Source organism: Heterodontus francisci, chromosome 37, assembly GCF_036365525.1.
Source record: "Heterodontus francisci isolate sHetFra1 chromosome 37, sHetFra1.hap1, whole genome shotgun sequence".
NCBI classification, from domain to species: Eukaryota; Metazoa; Chordata; class Chondrichthyes; order Heterodontiformes; family Heterodontidae; genus Heterodontus; species Heterodontus francisci.
In genome coordinates, this window is record NC_090407.1 from 38496165 (window position 1) to 38517314 (window position 21150).

Here is a 21150-nt window from a genome sequence, read left to right on the forward strand (position 1 = left end):
CATCAGATTCAGTTTGAAAACTGTTTGTGAGAACAGAACGACTCTGTGATGTTCCTTTGTTTACAATTATGTGCAATACCAATTTGTGAACAAACAAAATCTACTATGAAATATGCCTTTTCTACTCACCATTTGTTTGCATAGAAGGTGCAAAATTTCTGCAAGCAGAATGCCCGCTCTCTCCACAGGAAGTAAAGGTTTACTAAGTTCTCTGTAAGAGACGGAAAAAAATATTTATAGTCCAGCATCCTGCAAGATTGATTCTGGGAACAGAGGAGAACTGAGAAACTACATCAATGGACAATCATCATTCAGGAATAATTGTACAAAGGGCATGGTTGTTGCCACTATGCTGTGGGAGTTTTGCATTCAGAGTGTGAAGTTTCATTGATGTAACTTGTTTAGATGCTTTGGCCTGACACAGAATTTGAGATATAGCTTTGCTTCAAATGATTTTGAAGAAATTTTGAGCATAAACTGCAAAAATATTCCATAAGAGTGCTAGCTAAATAGTATCGAGCATCCAGGGAAGCTGGATGTACGGAACACAACCATACTGCATAATCCAAATGCATCTCGGAGCACAGCTCTTGGCAAAAACATTGAGAACAAGCCCAGAATTTTGGGAGAAGCTGATGTCTTCGAGTAAAAATGTTAATGAAGACATTGAAAGATGCAAAAGACAGTTCAAGTTTAATCATGTTATTGTGAAATACTGAGTTTTAAAATTTTGTTTAAATCCTTGTTCTGGACATTAGAAATTTGTTTTTGAAACAAAAATAAAATCAAAGCATTTTAAACAATTCATGGAAACCCAATGCCAAACTATGCAACATACTCGTTCTGTAAAATAACAGCTACTATGTGTGACAGGTTGTGACACAATTCATGGGAACCCAGTGGCCAGGCTGCACAATCACAATATACTTTCACTATAAAACAACAGCCGTGAGGTGTGACACAGATTGTGACAGATAAATGTGACTGTTTTAATATGGAAATAATACACAGCTCAGTATCATGTGCCCCACATACCAAATTTAATATATAGAGATATATGGATTCACAATACATGGCAATGGCTGCAAAGGCAAATAAAATGTTGTGATGTATAATCAGATCCACAAAATACTAGTCTAAACAAATGTTACTGACATAGAATAAAACACTAGTGAGACCACAAAGGATGTGGCGAATTTATGATATAGAGGCAATGAAAAGGATTTAGGGGATGGCAACATTTTTTTTTATATTGCTGAGCTATGAAAAGTGCTGCAGAGAACTAAATTAATATGTATGAGAGAAAGGAGGCATGTTTCAAGTTCTCAAAATAGTAAAGGGACGAATAAAGTGGATTTAGACAACTATTTAAGAAATCCAAGAATACCCTTTTAAGGTTTAAAGGGATTTATGGAACAAGCCACCGTCTACTTTTGTAAGTATCAACTCTGATGAAGGACCGGGAGCTGTTCCCAATTCAGCAAAGTATAAGATTTTTTTTTTTGCAGGCATGAGGGCCTAGGAAGCTCCTCAAGCAATACCAGTTTTACTTCTGCAAGTATAAAGATCCCTTCACAAAGCTAGATTCATGGTATTTGAAAGGAATGAGCTTAACAATCTGAAAACAAATTTTTTTCAAAAATGATCTCAACATCTACAGAATAGAACGCATAGTTGTCAAAAATAAAATGCCAGCAATGTAGCCAAACGAGATGAGAAATTAAATATTTTTAACATCCAGAGAGAGAGAGAGAGAGGGAGAACACACAGTGAGAGCAGAGCTTTAAAAAGCGCAAACAGAACAGAGTCAGAGACCAGAGAGAGAGAGAGAAAACACAGCGGGACCTGAGCTTTAAAAAGTGTGCAAAAAGAAACAAAGTCAGAGGGAGGGAGAGAGAAAGAAAGAGAGAGAGAGAGAGAGAGAGAGAAAACACAGCGGGAGCAGAGCTTTAAAAAGCGTGCCAAAAGGAACAGAGTCGGAGACCAGAGAGAGAGAGAGAAAACACAGCGAGAGCAACGGAGGGGAGTCCAAGCGCGCCAGAGTTTGTAAACTAAGTGAACAGTGACATCACAGAAAAGCTGCAAGGTGATTGGTGAGTAACTGCTGTTGGGGAGAGTCAGTAAATAACTGGATTAGTAACTAAAGTAAAGAGTCTACAGATTTTTATATAGTAAGTAGTGTTTTTTAGGGAATGAAGGTTCCTAGTGTAAATAATCTCTAATTTTTGAGTAATTTAAGGGAGTAAGTTAAGGATAAGTCATGGCAGCGCTGCTCGGCAGCATGGAGTGCTCTTCCAGTGTCCAAGGTGAACACGTGTGCAGGACGTGTCTCCAGCTGCAGCTACTTGAAATCCGTGTTTTGTATCTGGAACAGTGGCTGGGGACACCATGGAGCATCCGCATGGCTGAGATCATCGTGGATAGCACGTACAGGGAGGTGGTCATACCGCAGGTTAAGACTACTCAGGCAGAAAGGGAATGGGTGACCGCCAGGCAGAGTAGAAGAACTAGGCAGGTAGTGCAGGAGTCCCCTGTGTCCATCTCCCTCGAATAGATTTTCCATTATGGATACTGTTGAGGGAGACAGCTTCTCAGGGGAATGCAGCAAGAGCCAAGTCTGTGGCAGCAGGGGTGGCTCAGCTGCACAGGAGGGGAAGAAAAAGAGTGGGAGAGCTATAGTGATAGGGGATTCTATTGTAAGGGGTACAGATAGGCCTTTCTGTGGCTGCAAACGTGACTCCAAGATGGTATGTTGCCTCCCTGGTGCTAAGGTCAAGGATGTCATGGAACGGCTGCAGGCCATTCTGAAGGGGGAGGATAAACAGTCAGAGGTCATGGTTCACATTGGTACCAACGACATAGGCAGAAAGCGGGATGAGGTCCCGCAACAAGAATTTAGGGAGTTAGGTAGATTAAAAAGCAGGACCTCAAAGGTTGTAATCTCTGGATTACTCCCGGTGTCACATGCTAGTGAGTATAGCAATAGGAGGATAGAGCAGATGAATGCATGGCTGAAGAGATGGTGCAGGAGGGAGGGCTTTACTTTCCTGGATCACTTTGTCTGTTTCTGGAGAAGGTGGGACCTGTACAAGTCGGACAGGTTGCACCTGAACCGGAACGGGACCAACATCCTTGCAGGGAGGTTTGCTAATGCTGTTGAGGGGGGGTTTAAACTAATTTGGCAGGGGGATGGGATACAGAGTGGAGGTACAGGGATTGATGCTTAGCCAAATATAGAAGAGAAACTAAGTCAGTTTGGAAGGCAGAGCAAATATAGACCTGTTAAGGCACAAGCGAATAATGCAAGGCCGGATTGCATCTATTTTAACGCAAGCAGGCTAACAAGTTACGCAGATGAATTGAGGGTGTTGACTAACATATGGGAATATGATATTATTGCTATCACAGAGACATGGTTGAGGGAAGGGCAGGACTGGCAGCTCAATATTCCAGGGTATAGAATCTTCAGGCATGACGGAGTGGGGGGGGAGGGGTGTAAAAGGAGGTGGCATTGCACTATTGAACAAGGAGTCAATTACTGCAGTAAGGAGGGATGATATCTTAGAAGGTTCCTCAAATGAGGCCAGATGGGTAGAACTTAAAAACAAAAAAGGGGCAATCACTTTGCTGGCAGTGTACTACAGGCCTCCAAACAGTCAGGGAGAGATAGAGGAACAGATATGCAGGCAAATCTGAGGTGTAAAAATAATAGGGTAATAATAGTAGGGGATTTCAGCTTCCCCAATATTAACAGGGATAGTCTTAGTGCAAAAGGCTTAAAGGGGGCGGAATCCAGGAGAGCTTTTTGAGCCAGCAGGTAGAAAATCCTACAAGAGAAGGGGTGGTACTGAACCTAATCTTAGGGAAGGAAGCCAGACAAGTGGTAGAAGTGTCAGCGGGGGAGCATTTTGGGGATAGTGACCATAACTCTAAGATTTAAGGTAGTTATGGAAAAGGACCAAGGTGGACCAGAAATAAAGGTACTAAATTGGGGGAAGGCAGATTTTAATATGATAAAACAGGATCTGGCCAAAGTGGACTGGGAGCAGCTACTTGTAGGAAAGTCTACATCAGACCAGTGGGAGTCTTCAAAAAGGAAATAGTGAGAGTTCAGGGCCAACATGTTCCTGTAAAGGCAAAGAATAGGACCAACAAGTCCAGGGAACCCTGGATGTCAAGGGATATAGAGGATTGGATAAGGAAAAAAAAAAGGAGGCTTATGGCAGATTCAGAGGGCTGAAAACAGCAGAGGCCCTAGAAGTGCATAGAAAGTGTAGGGGAGTACTTAAAAAAATTAGGAGAACGAAGAGGGGGCATGATAAAACACTGGCGGGCAAGATAAAGGAAAATCCCAAGGCATTTTTATGTATATTAATGGCAAGGGGATAACCAGGGAAAGAGTAGGGCTCATTAAGGATCAAAGTAGCAATGTGTGTATGGAGCCAGAGGATGTAGATGAGGTTTTAAATGATCACTTTTCATCTGTGTTCACTATGGAGTAGGACGATGTAGGTGTAGAGATCAGGGAGGGGGATTGTGATATACCTGAACAAATTAGCATTGAAAGGGAGGAGGTATTAGTGGTTTTAGCAGGCTTAAAAGTGGATAAATCCCCAGGCCCAGATGAGACGTATCCCAGGCTGCTATGTGAGGCAAGGGAGGAGATAGCAGGGGCTCTGACACAAATTTTCAAATCCTATCTGGCCACAGGAGAGGTGCCAGAGGACTGGAGGACAGCGAATGTGGTACCATTATTCAAGAAGGATAGCAGGGATAAACCAGGTAATTACAGGCCGGTGAGTCTAATATCAGTGGTGGGGAAACTATTGGGAAAAAATTCTGAGAACAGGATTAATCTCCACTTGGAGAGGCAGGGATTAATCAAGGATACTCAGCATGGCTTTGTCAGGGGCAGATCATGTCTACAAATTTGATTGAATTTTTCGAGGCGGTGACTAGGTGTGTAGATGAGGGTAAAGCATTTGATGTAGTCTACATGGACTTCAGTAAGGCTTTTGATAAGGTCCCGCATGGGAGATTGGTCTAGAAGGTACGAGCCCATGGGGTCCAGGGCAATTTGGCAAATTGGATCCAAAATTGGCTTAGCGGCAGGAGGCAGAGGGTGATGGTCGAGGGTTGTTTTTGTGATTGGAAGCCTGTGACCAATGGTGTACTGCAGGATCGGTGCTGAGACCCTTGCTATTTGTGTTATACATTAATGATTTAGACGTGAATATAGGGGGTATGATCAGTAAGTTTGGAGATGACAAGAAAATTGGTGGAGTAGTAAATAGTGAGGAGGAAAACCTTAGATTACAGGACGATACTGATGGGCTGGTAAGATGGGCAGAGCAGTGGCAAATGAAATTTAATTCTGAGAAGTGTGCGGTGATGCATTTTGGAAGGACTAACAAGGCAAGGGAACATACATTGATGGTAGGACGCCAGGAAGTACAGAAGGTCAGAGGGACCTTGGTGTACTTGTCCATAGATCACTGAAGGCAGCAGCTCAGGTAGATAAGGTGGTTAGAAAGACATATGGGATACGCCTTTATTAGTCGAGGCATAGAATGTAAGAGCAGAGAGGTTATGATGAAGCTGTATCAAATGCTAGTTAGGCCACAGCTAGAGTACTGTGTATAGTTCTGTTCACCACACTATAGGAAGGAAATGATTGCAATGGAGAGGGTGCAGAGGAGATTCACCAGGATGATGCCTGGGCTGGAGTGTTTCAGCTATGAAGAGAGACCGGATAGGTTAGGGTTGTTTTCCTTAGAGCAGAGAAGGTTGAGGGGAGACCTGATTGAGGTATACAAAATGATGAACGGCATAGATAGGGTAGATAGGAAGAAACCTTTTCCCATAGTGGAGGTGTCAATAACCAGGTAAGATTTAAGGTAAGGAGAAGGAGGTTTAGAGAGGATGAGGGAAAAAACTTTCACCCAGAGGGTGGCTGGAATCTGGAACACTGCCTGAAGGAATGGTAGAGGCAGGAACCGTCATAACATTTAAGAAGCATTTCGATGAGCACTTGAAATGCCATAGCATACCAGGCTACGGGCCAAGTGCGGGAAAATGGGATTAGAATAGATAGGTGCTTGATGGCCAGCACGGACACAATGGGCTGAAGAGCCTGTTTCTGTGTTGTATAACTCTATGACTCTTTCTATGAATAATTAATATAACAAAATATATTATCTGTTCAATGGACGACTTGATTTTCTTAAAGTTTCTTACGTAAATAATTCTCTCATAGAGATTCCTCCTTCTTGTAACAAGGGTGTTACAAGTTCACCCAGGTACAGCCATATATGTGGTATATCAATGGCCATATCCTCTGCCAATTCCAACAGTTCTAAAAACCTGAGCAGAAGAAACAGAATAAATACAATATCAGAATAAACACATCCCCTTTGTCAGCAAAAAAACCTCCACAACTTTATAATATACAATGTCACTAATGCAATGATGGCATAAAAATCAAAACAATGCAATGCTTGAACATGCTAATGTCTTTCTCATTCTTCTCCACCTCTTAACTGCTGTGCTTTCCCTCCACCAAAAAAAAGTAGCCTAAACTAATCCATGAGTGGTTCCTCAGAGCCAGGTAATAATAGATGAATGTTCAAACATATATAATGCCTAGTAAGCTCAGCCTGCATGTGTAGTGGGTGCTCAGTATTAGATACAGCACTGCATCTGCTATTTTGGGCTATTATTGCAGCTAAGCACAAATGTTCAATCCTTGGTTTATATGAAGTACGATGAATTCTGAGCCCTGGTTTTCACCCACTACTCTGATATCATTTGAGGACTGGAGCACTCAATTATACTGTAACTTGAGTGGAATTAGTTTAGCCAGAGAGTGCTGTTAATTAGACTTCAAGCCTAAAAAGGAGTTCAATAATTTCATAAAAATCTTTGCGAATGAAATACTATGGTGATATAAAGAGCAATACTTTGCAATATGTATAGTCGGATGGCGTGACTGGAGAGATAATTAAGTTCTTAGTTTGCTAAATCCCAATCTCTGCTCATCCTTACAGTTATTATTCAATTGGCTGCAATGAAGAACTTAATATCCAGTCATATTCCTGCTCCTGTGATAATACAGCTTTGTTCAGTACTTGGATATTGCAAAGAATCCAAATAAATGATCAAGCGTGATGGGGACTCTGAAGTAGTGATTCATGTGAACCTAAAATATCAGTGACACACTCTGAAGGTAATCGGGGAGATCTCGATGTCCTGACTAATTATTCCCCCCTCAGAATAACTGGTCATTTGCATGTGAAAGTGCAGGTGTAGAATGGCTGCCACATTTGCCGATGTAACAGTCACTGCACCTCGAAATTGAATTAGTTGTGTAAATGTTTTGTGGTATTTTAATGTCGAGGGCATTCTACAAATGCGATATGATATAATCGACTGCTTATTTTTGCACAGGATCAATAGATCTCACTCCCTTTTTAAAGTTCCACTCGTCCCAAAATTATTTACACGCAAGATTTCATTGCATATTATTTTTCTTGGTCAAGCATCACGCACCCTTTGAAAAATTCATCCTTGGGTAGTTTTTCCGACTGTATCAGCTGGTAGAAAAGCTGCCCCATGTGCTCTCTTGTTATTTGACTTCTCTCCAACGTTGACTCCACACCAACTCTCACAAAGACATGGAGCAGGCTTAGTGAATTCAATTCATCTACGCACTGGAGTGCTTCCTGGAAATAGAAAACAATTCGAGTCAAATGTTATTTCCTACCATTTCGACATCTGTCTCTGCTTTTTCCATTGCCAACACATGGCTTAGAACCACAAATTAATGTCGTTGAACAGAAAAATAAGATTATGGGTGTCAGGATTTTGCTACGATAAAGAGTAGTATCGAGCACAACTTTCAAAATGTGAACCCAAGTTGCTTCTGCACCTTCATATTTACATGTGACCCTGATAATTAAGATTAGATTATGTTTCGTGACAAGTGTTTCTTTTCTTCTCTCCTGGTTTCCTGCTTCAACACAGCTTTGAGTGTAGTGGGCATTAAAATGTGAAGTTAAATTTAACAAGAAACTGGGGTGGGGGTGGGGGGGGTGCAGAGGAGGATGGCTTTCAATTGCCAATTCAAAGTGCTGACATAACTGAAGGATGCACAGATATTCCAGGTCACGACAGGCAAGAATTTGGATTGGAACCAGCCAAGAATCAAGTATGAGCTAGTGACGGGACTGGAGATGAACCAAATAAACAAATGCAGCAACAGTTTTATTACATCAAAGGGGATACTTGATGGAATTGTAAGGCAAACATCAGCCACCAATTCTTCACAATGCATCACAGGAATTTAAAAACTCTTCCTCTCCTTTTATCCTGCTCCATTATATAGCCTTTTATGACAACTAGGAGTTCATGAGAATACAATCACCAAGAGCAGGTCAGAAGTGCCCAATGACTACAGGTAAATAGGGACATGCGGCATCTCACTACATTGCAGAATGAGCAAAACCTCAAAACATGCAGTAGGATGAAACTGTGATCAGAAATGTAAACAGGCTTCTATCTGAGGTGCAACAAATTGAGACATTTGACAGCACTTTGGGATTAACAATAAGCAAAAGTAACCAAGTTCAAAAAATGTGGATTCAGAATTTTGAATATAATGGTATACACATTTTCATGTACATTGCCAAGAAAATGCAGTATTCAGGTTTAAAGAATTAAAAAATAACTTGCAAAATATTAATCCTGTCTCTGAATGAGTATATAGCAGGTTGTCAGATTGTTGCATAGAATTACATAGAATATACAAAACATAGAAATAGGACATACAGCCCAACCAGACCACGCTGGTGTATATATTCCACTTGAGCCTCCTCCCATTCTTCCTCATCTAACTATCAGTATATAACCCTCTAGTCTCTTTTCCCTCATATGCTTATCTAACTTCCCCTTAAATGCATCTATACTATTGGCCTCAATTACTCCCCGAGGTCGATAGTTCCACACTCTCAAGGTAAAGTTGTTCTTCTGATTTCCCCATTAGATTTCTTCGTAACTATCTTACATTGATGGTCTCTTCCACAAATGGAAACACTCTCCGCGTCTACGCTATCATTTTAAAGACCTCCATCAGGTCACCAGTCGGCCTTCTTTTATCAAGAGAAGAGAGACCCAGCTTGTTCATCCTTTCTTGATTGTGTGCTGAATAAAATATGAAAACTGTCTGCCAATATTTCATGCTGAGATTTCAATTTTCCAGAATAGACTGCCTGAAATCTCCATAGCCAACCTTTAAAATGTACAGAAATAATGCAACTCAGAAACCCTGGGGCAATGTTAGTCAGTAACAATGTAAACGTCCTACATTTAATAGCTAGTTGCTAAATAACAGTAATTAAAATCTTGCAAGTATTCACCTTATAATCATTAATGTGCAAAAACTCATCAATAATAGATTTTGATTTTTTCTCCATCTCCTCTTCAGACAGAACTGGTCTGGGGGAAGCATCAGCAGGAAAAACTTCAGGCCTCACTGCAAAAGACAAATTTAAAAAAAGTTTCCTTCAGTGCACAGGCCCTTTATATACTATTGAAAGCTAATTAACCATTGATGGGTTTCTTAAAGTAAGGAGTACAACAGATTAGCTTCTATAAATTCAAGTTTATCAATGTATCTCCATTTTTACATTTTTCTTTTTAAATGATGTCTACCTGCTGTAGATAAGGTACAACTTCTGTGAATTCTTACCCACGTGGTTGGATCACGGAAGTTTGAAGCAAAAAATTTTGTTATTTAAAATAAGTAATAGTGTTCTTGTAACAGAGATTGTAACAACTCTGTACATTGGTTTCTGTGCCCGCAAGACATTGCCAGTTTCCCGTAGTGATTACACTTTGTGACATCAGCAGCTTGTCACAGCAATGTCACCAGACCATATGATCCAGCTCAGTGCTGGCATCAGAACAGCCATTTTCTCCTTCTTGCTCTTAAGTACTTCACGAGGCATGCCCCGCTGCCCCACACCTGAGCATGGAGTACCCTGGACACCAAATCCCTCTAAAGGAAGAATTTAGCATGCAAATATATGTATGTTATAGAAAACTAAAAACCCTTTGAATTAAGGGCTGATGAAGAAATTCTCTATTTCAATTGTTGTTACAATATCAGTTATTTTCAAGTGGCAACCAGTAAAGAATGAGGCTATTGCCAAACCCAAACTGGCCCCCCTCTGACAGCAACCCGCTGTACTTGCAACAAGTTTGCATGTCTCAGTGACATGGCCTTTACCAACTGAGCTACTGGGGTGCTCTATTAAAGAATAGAGCAGTTTATAATGGACAAATATACAACAACATTACTCTCTGCTCCCACTGTTTTGCTTTTCACTTTGTCTATATATGCCTCTAATATCCTTTCTCATTGTTTCTGCATTTCTCTTCTCATGCTCTCAATTTTGTTCTGTCTTTTGTTCCCAGTCTTCTCTCTCTTCTGCATACCTCTCATTCACAATGCCTCTGACATTAGCTCTTTTGCTCATTTCTCAACCTGGTTCTTATATTTTCTAAAGCCCAATGCATGTAGCAAGCTGGCAGCGATAATGCACATCACAGTCAGCTGTTTGGGAACTTTTGCAACATACAAAAGCTGGAAACTGACACCCTGTGGGGGTCAAAGGGGGATATACAGCTCTACCCCAAGGCAGACAGCTTTCCTGTCACTTTTGCAATGGATTCAGCACCGAGATGCTCAAAACCTGTCTAACATGCAACTGAAAGAAACTGGGGAATGAGACGGAGTAAGGATAGCTGTATGCCTGGATCAGAGCATGGGAAGAGGAAGTGCTGAATAAGTGCGGTGTAGTATTAATTAGAAAACCTTGGGAAACAACTAACACTTGGCAGTGACAAGACCCAAGAGAATTCAGCCAAGTCTGAGCAGTGTGGAGTACAGCCCAGGCTGCAAATTCAGAGATAAAAACAAGAAATGCTGGAAATACTCAGCAGGTCTGGCAGCATCTGTGGAGAGAGAAGCAGAGTTAACGTTGCAGGTCAGTGACCCTTCTTCAGACCTGACCTGAAACGTTAACTCTGCTTGTCTCTCCACAGATGCTGCCAGACCTGCTGAGTATTCCCAGCGTTTCTTGTTTTTATTTCAGATTTCCTGCATCCACAGTATTTTGCTTTTATTTTAGCTGCAAATTCAGAGGACTACCAACAAATATGGAAACTAGCAAGAGATCAATTTCTGAGGGAGGCTCTGTCACATATCCTACCTCATTGATTAGTAGGTCCACCAATAAACTCCTTCTGACCAATCACAGATCAGTCAGATCGTGCAAAACAGAGACATTTTTAAAATATAGTGATAAATTCTAGGGCAGTTACTGAAAAACTCCCCAAGTGCTTTCTCTACTGCACCTCCTGACAGCAGGCTTAGACTGGCATTGTCAAAGACCCACAACTTGGATGCTCACTTACCTTCATGTTTGCAAGTATGTGGAGCATTAGAGGGAAGACTCAAAGAGTAAATATCAAAAAATACTTTCAGAAGTGTCTCAGCATGGCACAAGTTATTTGAGGCAGTTCAATTAATATTTTCTCTCATCAGGGTGACCAAATGTGACGAATTCTTTGTGCTTTGCCTTGTGGGTAAAGTACTGTAGATATGGATATGAAATTTAACAGTGAGGAGAGTGCAGCTTCGATTTTTAATTATGCCACTGATTTCCCAATGAATGGAGAAAATATAATCTTCGTGACATTTCTCGTTCAAAACCTGGTCTCATGTTGGCTGCAATCTGAACAGCCAATGCACCTGCAAGTTGCAGGAATTGCAAATTACCATTTTCCTTAGTCGGGTTCCTGTCTCCCTCCACACTTTTCTCCTCGGAGGTACTTGTGGTTTGCTGTACAATTTCGAGGACTTCTCTCCTCTCCTCATCTCGTGCTCGATCATCAAGCAGCTCTTTATTCCTGCTCATCCGTGTGATGGCCGGCCGAGTTTGCTTATCGTTCTTCTCCCTTCCAGTACTGCTTCGACTATTTGGGTGGTGAGGGAAAAATGGAAAAAGGTTATGTAACTTTTCTATTATTAAGTTACACATTATCCACTAAGCAAATGATTATAAGATAGCAAGGAAATAAAGTAATATGGATTTATTAACCCCCAAAGTCCTGAACAAATTGTGCTGGCTTCATTGATGGTTTAATGCTTTGCAAAACCATTATTCTTCCACGTTAAACTGTTGAGCAGTGCCCACTACTGTCCATTAGGTTCAACACCATGACCGAGGGTAACTTCATTATTTACAAATTCTAGAATCAAATACAATTTATCTTTAAAAAAATTGGCTGCTTGAATTGACAAATTGTTGATGTATTGTAAGGTACAGGCAGTAGACCTAATTCAATGAGTGTTGTTGAAGCAACTTTTCATTTTTTGACTTCAGAGATGAGGAAATTCCAGTATTAAACAATATACTGAAATTGGTTGACGCATCTCAATTGTTTGATCTCCATTTCCAGCCTCCCTTTCCTCTCCAAAGTCCTTCAACGCGTTGTCGCTCCTTAAATCCGTGCCCATCTTTTCCACAATTCTATGTCTGAATCCCTCTGATCAGGTTTCCGACCCAGCCACAGTACTAAAATAACCCTTATCAAAGTCACAATTGAAATTCTGTGTCTGAGATAAGCTATCCATTCTCAACCTATCTGCAACCTTCGACACAGGTGACCACACTATCCTCCCCGAACACCTCTCCTCTGTCATCCAGACAAGTGGAACTGCCTTAGCTTGGTTCCATTCTTATCTATCCAATTGTAGCTAGTGGATCACATTCTATGGCTTCTCTTCCCACTCTCGCACTGTTACCTCTGGAGTTCCCCAAGGATCTATTTTTAGTTCCCTTGTATTTCTCATGTACAGGCTACCCCTCGGTGATATCATCCCAAAACACATCATCAGGTTCCACATGTATGCTGATGACACTCAGCTCTATCTACCACCGCTCCCTTGGACCCTCCACTGTCTGATTTGTCACATTGTTTGTATGACATCCAATATTGGATAAGCAGTAATTTCCTCCAACAAAATATTGGGAAGACTGAAGCCATTGTCTTTGAACTCACCACAAACCCCTGTCTGTTTCCACCCCAGCAACTGTCGCAAGCTGAACAAGACCCATTTGCTACCTTGGTGTTGTCTCTGACCCCAAGATAAGTTTCCAACCACGTATCCCCACCATCACCGATACTGCATACGTCCACCTCCATAACATCACTCGACTCTGACCCTCTCACAGCTTATCCGCCGTTGAAACCTTCACCATGCCTTTGTTACCAGCAGACTTGACTATTCCAATGCTCTCCTGGATGGCCTCCCACCTTCTACCCGATACTAACTTGTGCTCATTCAGAACTCTGCTGCCCATATCTTAAAATTGTCCCAGATCTCATTCACCCATCACCCCTGTGCTTGCTGACCTTCACTTGCTCCCTGCCTGATAATGTCTCAATTTTAAATTCCCACCCTGGTTTTCAAATCCCTCCACCACTTCATCCCTCCCTATCTCTACAAGCCTTTGAGATCTCTGCACTCTTACAATTCTGATTTTATTTGTTCCGCCACTGACGGCCTTGCTTTCAACTGCCTTAGTTCTAAGTTCTGGAATTCCTTCCCTATACCTCTCCATCTCTCTCTCCTCTTTCAAGATATTCCTTAAACCTACCTCTTTGCTCAAGTCTTTGGTCATCTGTCCTGATATCTCTTTCTGTGGCTTGGTGTCAAAACGTCTTTAATGATATCGCACTTATTAAGCGGCTTGGGACATTTTACAAGGTTAAATGCCCTATATAAATGTAAGCTGCTGATAGAAAACTACATGAAGTATCAGCACCAAGTAAATGGGAGTTATGAGAAAACTGGTTTCAACAATAGAAAGACATTAATAAACTTGCAATTTGGGCATATAGTTGGCAAATGAACTTCAATATACTTAAAGGTGAAGTGGCACGTTCTGGTAGGCAGAATAAGGAGGTCTCATACCCCTTGGGAATAAAATGAGGGTATAGAAACAGAGAGGCCTGGGGATACAGATACACAAAGTAGCTAAACAAGTTAATAAGGCCATAAAAAAGTAAATCAAGTATTGGGATTCACTTCAAGAGTGACAGAATTGAAACGCAGAGAAGTTACTTGTTTTGAACCTTGATTAGACCACACTTGGAGTACTGTGAACTGTTATGGTTAGGATAGAACTATTCTATTATAAAAAGCATAGAGAGGCACTGGGGAAGTTGCAAAAATCAGAATTGAGAAGTTATACTTATCAAGAAAGACTGAACAGGCCGGGGTTCTTTTACCTGCAACAGAGAAGTCTAAGGGGGTCACCTGAAAAGGTCTTTAAAATTATGACGGGGTCTGACAGGGCAGAAATAGAGATGTTTCTGCTTGTAGTGGAGACCCGAATGAGGGGCCATAAATGTAAGAGCTACTAATAAATCTAAAAGGGAACTCAGGAGAAAATTCTTCACCCAAAGCATGGTTAAAATGTGGAACTCATTATCACAGGAATAGCTGAGGTAATTAGTACAGTTGCATTTAAGAGCAAGCTAGATAATCACAAGGGAGAAAGGAATAGAGGGTATGTTCATGGGTTCAATCAAAAAGGGTTTTTGGGGGTGAGGGGGGGAAAGGAGAAGGCTCGTGTGCAGCATAACACCAGCATGGACCTGTTGGGCCGAATGGCCTGTTGCAGTGCTGTAAATACAGTATAACTTTATAAGATAGGATTACATGAGAAAGGTCCTTCAGTTTGTTTGATTTCATCCTTCAGAATACCAACCCGAGCAGGGCTATCCTATTCCATATCCTCCTTTAACATCCAGAGGCTATTTATTTCTATAAATGAAAAGCAATTTTTCGGACTAGTTAAAACCGTCAAAGTAAAAATCAAATATCAGTTTAAGATGAGAATCCATCTGATGTCATTGGAGTTTCTAGTGCTGTTATCAATGGTTCATTGCTCCTGTAATAAGTTTTACTGGCCAACAGTTACGAACGCTAACCACACACATTATTAGGGAATAAATCCGATAAAATTCTGTTGTGCATTTTCTTATTACTGGTCAACTTCAAGATATGTCTAGGTTTATTAAGTAGCAGGTAAGACTGTCTTCAGGCTTCATCAGTGCACTACGTACAATATTAGAAATCTTGCAGATTTAATTGGGCTAAACAGAATTATCGCAATATTGTATCAAAAGTGATTTGATGCACCTAACAAGTTATACCATTACACTCTACCTGCTGGTACTATTTGGATACTTGCGCTATAACAGAATCATAGAATGGTTACAGCATAGAAGGTGGCTATTCAGCCTATCGAGTCTGTGCCGGCTCTCTGAAAGAGCAATTTAGCTTGTCCCTCTCCCTTTCCTATAGCCCTGAAAATTTTCTCTTCAGATAATTAACCAATTCCCATTTGAAAGCCATGATTGTATCTGCCTCGACCATACTCTCAGGCAGTGCATTTCAGATCCTAACCACTTGCTGCGTAAAAAAAGTTTTCCTCATGTCTCTGTTGCTTCTTTTGCCAGTCACCTGAAATCGCTGTCCTGTCTCTTGACCCTTCCATCAATGGGAACAATTTCTCCCCATCTACTCTGTCTAGACCCGTCATGATTTTGAGCACCTTTATCAAATCTCCTTTCAACCTTCTCTTCCCTAAGGAGGAGAACAGCCTCGGCTTCTCCAATCTATTCACATAATTGAAGTCCCTCATCCCAGGAACCATTTTCGTAAATTCTTTCTGCACCTTCTCTAAAGCCTTTATATCCCTTATAAAGTGTGGTGCCCAGAATGGGACAAATACTCCAGTTGAGGCTGAACCAGTGTTTTATAGGAACATAGGAGCAGGTGTAGGCCATTCAGCCCATCGAGCCTGCTCCGCCATTCAATTAGATCATGTCTGATCAACTACCTCAATGCCATTTTTCCATGTTATCCCCATATCCTTTGAAGTCATTAGTATCTAGATATCTACTGATTTCTGTCTTGAATATGCTCAATGATTGAGCTTCCACAGCCCTCTGGGGTAGTGAATTCCAAAGATTCACCACCCTCTGAGTGAAGAAATTCCTCATCATCTCAGTCTTAAATGGCCTACCCCTTATTCTGAGACTGTGTCCCCCGGTTCTAGACTCACCAGGGAAAACTTTCTATGTACATCCACCCTGTCACATCCTGTAAGAATTTTGTAAGTTTCAACGAGATCAACTCATTCTTTGAAATTCTAGACAACACAGGCACAGTTTCCTCAATTTCTCCTCACAAGATAATCCCACCATCCCAGGGATTAGTTTGGTGAAACTCTGTTGCACTCGCTCTATGGCAAGTACATCCTTCCTTGGATAAGGAGACCAAAATGTTACACAATACTCCAGGTACGGTCTCACCAAGGCTCTGTACAATTGCAGCAAGACATCTTTAATCTTGTACTCAAAACCCCTTGCGATGAAGGCCAACACACCATTTGCCTTCTTAACTGCTTGCTGCACTTACATCCTAGCTTTTAGTGACTCATGAACAAGGACACTTCGGTCCCTTTGGCCAACACTTCCCAACCAGTCACCATTTAAGAAATACTCTGCCTTTCTGTTTTTTTCTACCAAAGTGGATCACTTCACACTTATTCACCTTATATTCCATCTGCCATGTTCTTGTCCATTCACTTAGCCTGTCCAAATTCTCTTGAAGCCTCCTTGCATCCTCCTCATAACTTACATTCCCACCTAGTTTTGTGTCATCAGCAAATTTGGAAATATTACACTTGGTCCCCACATCCAAATCACTTATATAGATTGTGAACAGCTGTGGCCCAAACACTGATCCTTGCGGTACCCACTAGTAATGGCCTGCCATTCTGAGAATGACCCGTTTATTCCTACTCTCTGTTTTCTGTCTGTTAACCAATTCCCAATCCATACCAGTATATTACCCCCAATCCCATGTACTTTAATCTTGTTTACTGACTTCCTGTGTGGGACCTTATCAAAAGCCTTCCGAAAATTCAAAATACCACACCCACTGGCTCTCCTTTATCTATGCTACATACAACAAACATCCTCAAAAAACTCCAATAGGTTTGCCAAACATGATTTCCCTTTCATAAATCTATGTTGATCCTGCCCAATCATATAATTATTTTCTAAGTGTCTAGTTTTCACACCCTTTACAATATATTCTAACATTTTCCCTACTACTGACGTCAAACTAACGGGTCCGTAGTTCCCAGTTCTCTCAATCCCTCCTTTCTTAAATAGTGGGGTTACATATGCTACTTTCCAGAATCTGTGGATTTTGCAAGATAACCACCAATGCATCCACTATCTCTGTAGCCATTTCCTTCAACACTCTGGGAAGTAGCTCATCTGGTCCAGGGGATTTATCAACCTTCAATCCAGTTAATTTGTTTGAGTAGTACTTCTTCATTAATACAAATTTCTTTCAATTCCTCATTTTCACAAGTTCCTACATCCCCTTTAGTTTATATTGCATCTCCTCATTCTGCCTACCAAAATGCATCATTTCACACTTCTCTGCATTAAATTTCATCTGCTACCTGTCTGCCCATTCCACCAGCCTGCCTATGTTCTCTCAAAGTCTGTCATTATCCTCCTCACAGTTTACAATACTTCCAAGTTTTGTGTCATTTGCTAGTTTTGAAATTGTGCCCTGTACACCGAAGTCTAGGCCATTAATATATATCAAGAAAAGCGGTGGTCCTCGTATTAACACCTGAAGATTTCTTCAATCCAGAAAACCGTTCACCACTACTTTGTTTCTAGTCACTCAGCCAACGTTATTCCATAGGTGTCAATTTTGCTGGCAAGCCAATTATGTCACACTTTATCAGATGCCTTTTGGAAGTCCATATAGACCACATCAACCGCATTACCCATCTCAAATCTCTGTTAACTCCTCAAAAAATTGAATCAAGGTGGTTAAACACAATTTGCCTTTAACAAAGCCATGCTGCTTTCCTCAATTAATAGTCACTTGGACAAGTGACTGTTAGTTTTGTCCTGCATAAAGATTTCTAAAAACTTTCCCACTACCAAGGTCAAACTGACTGGTCTGTAGTTGCTGAGTTTCATCTTACACCCTTTTTTGAACAAGTGTGGGTAACATTTACAATTCTCCAGTCCTTTGGCACCACCTCTGCATCTAAGGGGGACTGGAAGATTATGTACTTCCACAATTTCCACCCTTACTTCCCTCAGCATCCTCGGATGTATCCCTTTCGGTCCTGGTGACTTATCAATTTTATGTACAGCCAGCCTATCCAATACCTCCTCTATCAATGTTTAGCCCATCCAGTATCGCAAACACCTTCTCAATCCCTATGACTCTGGCAGCATCTTCTGCCTTGGTAAAAACAGATGCAAAGTATTCACTTAGCATCTCAGCCATGCCCTTTGCCTTCATGCATCTTTTGGTCCCTAATTGGCCACACCACTCCTCTTACTACTCTTTCACTGTTTATATGCCTGAAGACGACTTTTGGATTACCTTATACATTAGCTGTCATACTCTTCTCATATCCTCTTTGCCTCTTATTTCCTTTTTCACTTCCCTGCAACTTTCTATCTTCAACCTGGTTCTCACTTGTATTATTCAACCTGATATCTGTCATATGCACCCTTTTTCTGTTTCATCTTACTCTCTATTGCTTTTGTCATCCAGGGAGCTCTGGTAGCTTTTGTTCCCTCATGTGGAATGTACTCAACTTCACCTGAACTATCTGCTCTTTAAAGACAGCCCATTGTTCTGTTGCAGTTTTGCCTGCCATTCTTTCATTGTAATTTACCTGGGACAGGTACGGTCTCAACCCACTGAAATTGGCCATCCTCCAATTAAGTATTTTTACTCTAGATTGCTCCTTGGCCTTTTCCATATAGATTTTCCATAATCTATACCATATCATATGATCACTGTTCCCTGAATGCTCATCTACTGACACTTGATCCACTTGACCCACCACATTCCCCAGAATCAGATCCACCAATGCCTCCTTTCTCATTGGGCTGGAAACATACTGGTCAAGAAAATCCTCTCAACACACTCCAGAAATTCTTCACCCTCTCTGCCTGTTACACTATTATCCCACTATTATATCCTAAACATATTGTAAAATAAATGCAAGCAACCTATTAAAATGTTAAAATAAAGTTACGAACATATTGCGCATGGTGCTTCTGACGAATTGCTATGAAACATTTCCTATTTTGCACTTAAAATAAATGAACAGATACATGTGGGTTATACAGCATGAAAATTAACAAGCCCAACAACCAAAATTGCACTGCAAACAGAACTATTCCATCTTACAGTTTATTCTCAAGTGTGCTAAGAGTCAAGTTGACAACCAATTTAAGATTGTCAGTAAGGCTCGCAGTGTGGCACATTTGCACAAACTAGAAGCTACATATCTTAATACACAGGGCCCTGTTCTTTGCAGACAGAAAGAACATGTACACACATTGCGCCTGTTTCAGCTAAACAAAATAAGTGACAGCCATTCGCTGGTTCATCCCTCAGGGCAATGCCATGACCAGAGTCAAGCTGCCTGCTTTAAATTTCAAACAAAGCTCAACAGTTAACTGTCAGTCACCATAAACTGGTGCATTCTCCATGGCAATGCCTCTACCAATTCGAGTTCACTTGCCAACCAATCAGCACTCTCTTCTCATACAGTATAAAGTTGTTGCTTCCCCTTACATTGGTATTCTTGCGAATTGTCCTGATGAGTGCAAGATGAAAAGCTACGGCAACATGTCTATTTTCAGCAATACTCAAGTTCTGTACTACCAAATGACTACCCACATTTTTGTGGGCTCCTGATATGCTGTCTGAATAACTTTGGTACAATAGTGATATGAAACGAGTACATCAAACTGGCTCAGTGCCAATTTTCCAGTTACCGCAACTTTGTATTCTTGGGGTGCAATTTCAAATTAGCATTTTTCTTTGGCTTAGTGCTCTCATTGGCTGATTGGAGGCCAAATCGGAAAAGGGAAAGGGTCCGAGCATGTCCTCTAAGTTGGCTTCCAATGGGCCTACATGACAGTGAGGCCAAGAAAACAAACATAGGAGTGTTGTGCAAATTAGCTGGGCATTTGCTCTCCTGAAAAACAAAACACTGCAGATATTGGAAAACTGAAATAAGTGATGCTGGAAACACTCAGGTTAGGCAAGCGGAGCGTGGAAGGTATGGTTAACGTTTCAGGTGGATGACCTTTCGTCAGCACCACACATGCTACTTGACCTGTTAAGTGGTTGCAGCATTTTCTGATTTTGTTCCCCTGAAGCTTGGAGTTAACCTAAAGCCAGTTTAATATGCAGCACCCAGTACCAGCTGCAAAATATAAAATAAACTAGAAACAAAATAGCCCTAAAGATCAAGTGACCAACAGTGCTGGCATTCTAAACTGGAAACTTATCAAAGAAAAATGCAAGATTGCCTTCATCAGCTTCAACAGCACTCACCTAGATAGTGTCCTACGTGTATCTGAATCAGAGGGAGGGGTAGACTGCTGTAGTACAGAGAATCTATTCAAACTTGTTGTTCGTGGCGTTTCTGAAATAAAACATTGAGCTTTATGCTATCTGGACTTTAAAGTGATGGTAGTCCCCAGGCTTTCAAGAATGAACTTGTATCGATACATCACTTCAACGCATAGTCAGGATGTTCCAAAGTGCTTCACATTCAGCACAGTCACTGTTAGCAAGCACAGCAGCCAATCTGAACATCAAAAACCCAAAACATCAAATAAGATGAGCAAACAGTTAATCAGTTCCTTTTTGATAGGATTGGTTAAAGGGAAAAATGTTGGCCAGGACACTTGGAAAAACTAAGTTTTTCTTCAAATAGGCCATGGGATCTTGTATATCTGCTTGAACGAGAACCTACTTTTAGAAGGCACCTCCAACCATGCAGCATTCCTTCAGCATGTCACTGAAGTGTCAATCTAGATTGTGTGCTCAAGCCTTCAAGTGGGCTTGGAGGAGTTGAATGCACCAAAATACAGGAAGACATAACCAGGCTTGTGGAGTGGTTGATAAATGGCAAATGAAATTCATTTTGTAGCAAG

General features: G+C 41.1%; 1 protein-coding gene across 7 annotated transcripts in view; it reads right to left on the reverse strand.

The window, feature by feature from the left end:
• The window catches only part of LOC137352259 (eukaryotic translation initiation factor 4 gamma 3-like), a 436424-nt gene that overhangs the window by 17247 nt on the left and 398027 nt on the right, over positions 1–21150 (reverse strand). For all 7 annotated transcript variants that reach the window (XM_068017538.1, XM_068017532.1, XM_068017537.1 and 4 more), the window contains 6 exons: positions 20546–20636; positions 11840–12036; positions 9414–9529; positions 7549–7721; positions 6238–6363; positions 130–211 (listed from right to left, as the gene is read on the reverse strand). In XM_068017538.1, coding sequence (XP_067873639.1) covers positions 130–211; positions 6238–6363; positions 7549–7721; positions 9414–9529; positions 11840–12036; positions 20546–20636 — 785 coding nt within the window. The remainder of the gene's footprint in view (positions 1–129; positions 212–6237; positions 6364–7548; positions 7722–9413; positions 9530–11839; positions 12037–20545; positions 20637–21150) is intronic.